We start from the raw sequence: 7,799 nt of genomic DNA, 5'->3' as shown, positions 1-7,799 counted from the left end.
GGTTGTAATCTAAATCAGGTCACTCCTCTGTTGAAAAACCTTCACAATTCTCCATTTCATTTGGCATAAAAGGCAAAGTCTTTGCAATGGCTTTCAAAGCATGACAAGTCCTCACCTCATCCCCTGCAACCTCTCCTCTCTCTCTGATCCAACCATCCCAGCCTCTACCTTTCTTCAAACACACAAGGAATGTTTCTGCCTCAATTCACTTGGACTTTTAATCCCTCCACCTGGGACAAACTCCCCTGAGATAAGATTAAGTCTTGCTCTATCACCTACTCAGAGATGATTTATGTCACCCTCTCAGAAAGGTCTTTCCTGAGTTCCTGCAGTTCCTTCTTAGAACTGCAACCCTACCACTCCCTCCAAGACTCTCTTTATCATTTTTCTGTTTTATTCTTCTGTAATTCATTTTCACTTGTTAAACTGTGCATTCTGTTTACTTATTGGCTTATTTTCTGTGTGCCTCTGCTTAACTATAATATATGTATGGGCAGGAAATTTTTGTTGAGTGAATAAAAGAATGGTTATTCTAGCATTCTACATATGTATTCAGGAAAATCTTTCCCCTGAGCCAAAGGGCATCCAGGGCAACTTGGAGACATACACACCTCCTCCTTAGAGCATTATGAGATGTTATGGTTGAATGCAAGGGGTCAATAGGTAAAGTCTTATAAAAATATTTATGACCATTTTCTGAATTTTATGTGTGCCAGGGACTCAGACGTCACATAACAGAAAGGCGAGGTGATGAACTGACAGCTTTAACCTAGGAAATGAAAGCAGGCTGGAGCTTGTGTCTGAAAGAACATCAAAGATCAACATGAAAACCTTCGGTGCACCTGTCCGTCTTACTTCCTTTTAGAAATAGAAATAAGACCCAGGTCCCATAAATGTTCTCAAAAGAGTCATCTGTATCTTACATATGTATAAGTGAATAGGGAAATTCTGGTATTTTCCAAGGGCAGTTGCCTATATTCATTAGTTAAAGTTTTTATTTTATTTTATTTTTTTTGAGACAGAGTCTCATTATGTCACCCTTTGGTAGAGTGCTATGGTGTCACAGCTCACAGCAACCTAAAACTCTTGGGGTTAAGTGATTCTTTACCTCAGCCTCCCAACTAACTGGGACTATAGGTGCCCACCACAATGCCCAGCTATTTTGTTGTTGTAGTTGTCATTGTTGTTTAGCAGGCCTGGGCCAGGTTCAAAGCCACCAGCCCCAGTGCATGTGGCCAGCGCCCTAACCACTGAGCACGGGCACCGAGGCAAAGTTTTTAATATTATAATCACATGTAGCATGTAGTATTGTAATGTTAAGATCTTAAGTTTTTAGGTACTGCTCTCGGTACTGGGAATTCAATGGTGCTCACCGACAGGATGGTCCCTTCTCTCAGGGAAATATGAGTCAGAGAAACTGGCACTGATCAAACAATTAAATGAGTGAATAGAAAATTGTGAGAAATTGCAGCTCTGATCAAGGCCACCAAAGAAAAAGTGAGGATCTGCAAAAGTAAAATAAGGGTCTGAGAAAAATCAACCATGAACTGACATAATCAGGATGGAGAGAGAAGGCTTCTCTAAACAGGAGATAAGGAGACAACCAGAGTGAGGGTAGGAGGTGGGATGGGCAGGGAGCCCTGCAGGCCAAGAAGCTCTAGCTTCCTCTCTTTGATATTCACAGAGATTACCCTACACCCTTAGGGAAGGTTGAGCTATCAGTTCTAAGCTGAGGGATTTATTCCTCTTAGAGGAAAACTCAGTGGAGCCTGGGATCCCAAGGAAAAGCAGAGTATAAAGGATCTAGGCACTCATCCCACTCAGGGGGACTGTACACGTGCTGGCTGGCCTCGAGACTCTTAGCACTTTTAGCAATTGCTCCCTGGTCTCCACTGCAGGCAGCAGCACAATGGGAAGCGCAGCCTGAGAGAAAAACAGTAACTGACTCCTATTAAGGGCAGTAGGTAAACACAGCTGCTGCCCAGAGTATTACTGGAAAATCATTTGCATCATTAGTTTGGGTGGGACACTTCTGGGTTTTGACTCCCTCTCATCAGGGAGATTTCCCCAGGATGGACACTGTGGTTTCTGCTCCGGAAGCCAAGTACACAGAAAGGGCTCTCTTCCAGCCTTCCTTCTCTTCCTCTCCTCGCTCCCCTCCCCTCTTCTCTGACATTTGTTGTCCCTTAGAGATCTTATCAGCTGGCTCAGCTGGCTGAGACCCTGCATGCAGAGTGAGAACCGACACTTCAAATTGCATTATTTTAGGTCTCACTTATTCCTGAGATACCAAAAAAAAAGGGCAGCATCACCTTTAAGCCTCATCATTTTTTGGAAGCAACAAAGCCAGTGGGGCTTGGAGCCATTTCCCGAATCAGAGGAAATATGTTATCATTCAATTTTTGGAATGAGTATTAATTTATACACATAAATATAATCAATAGAGAATATCACTCCAAGTCAAGTGTTCCTGGGCCAGAGATTCCATTAAATCCATCCTTAATTCTCTCCCACAACCCATCCTCCCACACACACACCTGTTAATTTCTATATCACCTCAGGGAAAAGAGTTAGGCAGGGATAGGGGCTAACTTAATAAAAAAGAAATTGGGGTGACAGCAGCTCCCCCAAAGACCTTTTGCTCTCTTCCCTCACAGCTGTTTCCTGTGTTCTTTTGCTTCATTTCTTTCTGCTCATTTCTCTCTTTTTACCTGTTTTGTCTTAGCCGATCTCTCTCTTCTTCCTGTTGCTCTGTCACCTCTCATGCTCTTCACTCCACTTGCTCTCCTCAGCGCTGTCACTCATCCCCCCCCACTGCAGTCGCTCAAGCCTATGACGCACCAGGTCCTACACGATGCTGGAGGAGACAGCCCTAGAGAGTCACGTCATTGCCCGTGGGAGGTGTTAACTCCAGTAAAGATTATGACTATGGGAGCCAGAAGTAAACACATAAAATAACTTCAAATTGTAATCAGACTTATAATGAAAAAAAAAAAACACTAAATACACATGGTGATGAGAGGTAAGCAGGCATATCCTCCACATTAATTGTTATTAACTATTTTGTACCACAGACTCTTCGGAATTTGGTAAAAACTGTCAAGGGTTTCTGAGAAGTCTTTTAAATACATAAACTAAAATCCATGGAATTATAATAAGGTTTAAATACATAGACTAAAGTCCAAGGAATTACAATAAAATCTATGGAATTAACAATTTTTTTCTAGAGGACACAAATGTAATGAGACGGTGACAGCAGCATTGTTACAACTGGGCACCATCAGGCAGCCGGTCCCAGGCAAAACACCACCCTTCCACGTGCTCTTCTGCAAGAGCAGGCTGTGCCAACCAGTCCCTGGCTGGGTCTCTCTGTTGTGCTGGGGACTTGTAGAAACACCCACACATATCCATGGAATGTACCTCTTGCAAGTCCACTGATCTCAGATTAGATTCTTTGTAGTTTAGGTATTATTTTAGGTAGAAGAGGAGGTGCTAATAAGGTATTAATCCAAGGAATAATATAGACCAATTTGTGCTTATAAGAGACCGCTCTTGTTGCTGTGTGGGCTTATAGTGGAGGCAGGGGAGATTTACACAGCAACTGCCTGGTAGGTATGAGATGATCCTGCCTCGGCCTGGGAGAATGCCTGTGGAGAAGGCAATTGTTATAAAGTGTCACTTAGACTATGCCTACAAAGGAACATGTGTCCCTAAGAAGAAAGAGACAGAATGAGAAGAAAGAAGTAAATAAGTCTTTTCTCTTTTTGCATCTTGATGTCCCCCTCAAGCCTCTGAAGGTTTCCTTGGTAACACAAGTGAAGCAAGTGCCTTCAGAAGATTGTGGCTTATAGCCCATAAAATATATTAAAAGATTTCTTTATACTTACTTGAAGCAAATATATTTCCAGTAAACCTTAAAAGAAGTTGTTCTCCTTCTCTTACTTGGAAATGCTGGGATGGCTCCGGTGGTCCCCCAAACCCTTCCAAGTGCAAGTTCTTGAGTGCCTGGTTTAAGTCTTTAGAAGGCACCACTGAAACAGCTATGCGATGTGGCTCGTTCTTCTGGTGGGACAGTACTATGCAGGCAGTGGTGCTGAGCAGGGCTTCCTCTAAGGATCTCACAAAAGTAACCAAATGTCTGTTGTCCACAACAGAGGACAGGTGTACCACGATAAACCTGCAGGGAACAAAAGAGGTGAAACCAAGAGAAAAACACAGGCTCAGAAATACCACGTATGTCCAATAACATCCAAGAAAAGAGCCATTACCTTTCAAACTTTCTTTATGATCAAGTATTCTGATGACCAACAAGGTTAGATTTATGAATGACTTTAGCAAAGTTCTTGGCAGTCAAGAAGCCTGCTCAAATCAGACTAAATTCTAAAACACCTTCCATACAGGCTGAGCTCTATACAGGGCAACATATTTTAAGTCTTAATTAGCTTTACCCAGAAGTATTATTTCAAATAGAGAAGAGAAAGATGATCAAGATAATCTATTTACTCACAGTGGAATGGATAGCATGGTTAGTGAGGACTGTAATAGTCACCTCTGTCTCTGCGTGACTGTTACGAAGAACTGCTCTATTAATGGAATAGCATCCCTTATTCACAGTTGAAGTACAAAACCCTAATACCGCAGAATGTGGCTTTATTTGGAAATAGGGTCTTCACAGAGGTAATCAAGTTGAGAGGTATTATTGCTGTCCCTAATCTGGTATGACCAATGTCATTAAAGGAAAAATTTCAGCACAGAAAAAATGCACACAGATAAAACTGCATGTGAATGTGAAGCTGCAAGGCCAGGGGAGACCTGGACAGATCCGTCCCTCACAGGCCTCAGAAGGAACAAACCTGCTAACACACCTTGATTGTGGACTTCTGGCTTCCAGAACTGGAAAACAATTTCTGTTACTCAAGTGATCCAGTTTTAGGTACTTTGTTATTGCCACCTGAACAAATCAATACAGACAAATACTTCTGGAAACCACTCAAAACTTAGATTTATTTTTATAGTCTCTTCTAACTCTAAAAAGATTTTCAAACATGGCCCTCATTTCTGAAATTCCATGGAGATAGTACTTACCTGTTCATATTATGTTTATCTCTGGGCTAGGCCACATATTTCCTATTTCTTCTTCAGAGAATTGGCCTCCGGAAGCCTCCAGGGTCACAGTAGTCCCACGCTTATAGACCAGGACCAACTGCTGTGGGGTGTAAAGCCAGCTTACTTGGTACTCACATCTCCAGCTCCCCGGGGTAAGACTTCCTCTGAAGCAATGTTTTTTCTCAACGTCCTTCCTTGCCCTGCAGTATACATCTGAGCACCCCTCAAAATGTCACTGTCTTCTCCTCTCAGACCCTGTTTCTTTGGAACTTACTTTAAGACAATCATAGATGCAAGACCTCCCATGATGAAATTAATCTTATCTTTAGACATTGCCCTCTCTTTTTGAGGGCACTCCTCCTCCTCATGAAACCTAAATCTGTCTAAAACTTTTCTCGTCAAAAAATGGGCTGCCCAGAAAACATGGAAATGAGAAAGCAAACTGAGGGTGTGGAAATACCCAATTCTGTTTATATATACATAGTTATGAGATGAACCGTTCGTTACTATCTCCATGGACTTTCAGAAATGAAGGTGCCATTTTTAAACTATTTTGGAGGTGGAAAAGCCTGTAAAAATGAATCTAAATTATGAGTAGTTTCCAAAAGCACTTGTTAAGCTATCAGGAATGAAATTACAGACGCATATTCCTGTCAATTGGTTTGCATTTTAAGCATACCCCAAAGAATGGTCCAAACTCCTATTTGAGGAATAAAAATTTGATCCTACAATTCCATTTGTGTAAACATCAGGGATGGACTATCGGGAGAGAATTTTGTCAACTTCACTTGATTCCTACTGTATTACCTCTCTAAATGTTCATTCAGTTCAAATGAGATCAAGCCACTCTGTATGGCTCTCACCACAACATCATCCACGCCAAACCAGCCACTGTCTTGGCTTCTGAATCCCAGTAATTTCAAAGTTTCAGAGGCATTTTTCCCAGTTTTCCTTATGGAGGTGCTTTTTGTCCTGTATCAGAAGTAACAGAAGAGAAATTGCTAATTCATATTTCATTCATTCATGAAGTGAATAATACATTAACAATTCACTAATTGTACACTTTGTGCCAGTCTAGGTTTTGTATCAGAAGATTAGAAATGTGCAGCCCTTACCCTTCAGAAGCAGATAGGATCACAGTGTTATCTGATTGTAGGGCAAGGTGATCCACATGGTCATTAAAAGAACATACAGGTGGTTTAGCAGCAGAAACTAGGGGCTCATAGAAGCTTGCAAAATTAACATGTGATACTTAGGATGAGCTTTGAGGAATGGGAGGCATTTTGCCCTCAACAAAGAGGTTTAAGGGGACACCTCAAAACTTTAATAAACTAGCTGATAGAAACTCAGATGCTTTAAAATTACAAAGAGTGGTCATACAGCATAATAGGTAAGATGACAAACTCTGAACCAAAACTGCCCAGTTTCAAATCCTGGGTAGCCCTGGCTCTTATTAACTGTACAACCATGGGTAAGTGATCTGATTTCTCTGAATCTCAGTTTTCCTATCTATAATATGAGAATAACAATAGTACTTATATAAATTGATGTAAGCATTATCATTCATTCCTATATTACTAATAGTTGCCAAATTATTAAATGAGTTAATATTTATAAAGCACTTATAATTGTAGGGATGTTTCCTCTTCTGCACTGAACTTGGAGTTATGAAGATGTAATCATATTAATTGTATGAGAATCTTAAGTGTGTCTCATCAAAATTCCTACTGCAGACATCGCCCAGCTAGCTTTCTATAGAATTTTCCCTTTTACATAAACTGCCCCACTCAAAGGTCCTGGTTGTATATACCATGTGATAGCCAGCAGTGTAATTCTTTCTTATTGGAATTTGACTAAGAGGCCCAGAGACGGAGATTTGCCATTGTCCTTTTGTTACTGTACAGTGGAATATAAAAGCCAATAAGGTGCAGTGTGAGGGTGTTCAGCGTCCCCCTGGGTGAAGGTCTCAACCGTAACTTGAAAGTTACCTTAGAATTGAAAACGATGTAACCTAAACATTTGTACCCTCCTGTTAATCTGAAACAAAATGTTAATAATTAGAGACATTATTTAGAAAGGAAAAACAGGTGCTCAGAAAGAGGAGAAAAATCACGATGAAAGGATCCACAGAGTCCTAGAGCAGCAATTCTTAACCGTCCTAATGCCACGATGTACTTTCATTGTTACAAAGAAGTCACAACCCACAGGTTGAGAACCGCTGTCCTAGAAGGAGAGAAAGCAAAGATTAACTACTGTAGCCTTATAATTAACTCTGCTCTTTAACTAAAGGAAGAAAAGTCCTTAATACTAAATATCTTTAAAAAAAAAAAAAAAGGGAAAAAATGCCTGGCCTAATGATACCACCATACACAAAGGACAGAACTGTCTAGCCAAGCACTAAGATAATAAAGACCCAAGTATGAATTTCATATCTTTATTTGCAAAGAGAATTGGAATTACAAGCTTAAAACACCTTAACTTTCACAGGACTGGCTGTCCTGACGCAGATTAGGAATTGAACATAATTTAAAACATCTGCTTTAAAACTTACTAGACGCTTCAGAGGATTAGAAATATTTAACTCAGGAACATAGAGGGGTAAATAACATTTAGTTTTTGGCTGTTGGATTATAACCACAGATATGGTAAGTTTTGTAACCATTAGAAGTTACTAATTTATTCACACAGGAAGA

General features: G+C 40.6%; 1 protein-coding gene across 1 annotated transcript in view; it reads right to left on the bottom strand.

The window, feature by feature from the left end:
* DTHD1 (death domain containing 1) overlaps positions 1-7,799 on the bottom strand; it is a 71,259-nt gene that overhangs the window by 30,105 nt on the left and 33,355 nt on the right. The window contains exons 6-7 of the mRNA XM_003801623.2: positions 5,914-6,078; positions 3,888-4,177 (exon numbers count right to left, since the gene is read on the bottom strand). Coding sequence (XP_003801671.2) covers positions 3,888-4,177; positions 5,914-6,078 — 455 coding nt within the window. The remainder of the gene's footprint in view (positions 1-3,887; positions 4,178-5,913; positions 6,079-7,799) is intronic.

Source organism: Otolemur garnettii, unplaced genomic scaffold (assembly GCF_000181295.1).
Source record: "Otolemur garnettii isolate 467f Iridium unplaced genomic scaffold, OtoGar3 scaffold00214, whole genome shotgun sequence".
Taxonomy (NCBI): domain Eukaryota; kingdom Metazoa; phylum Chordata; class Mammalia; order Primates; family Galagidae; genus Otolemur; species Otolemur garnettii.
The sequence above is the reverse complement of the archived record's forward strand: the minus strand, read 5'-3'. Positions and strand labels throughout refer to the sequence as shown.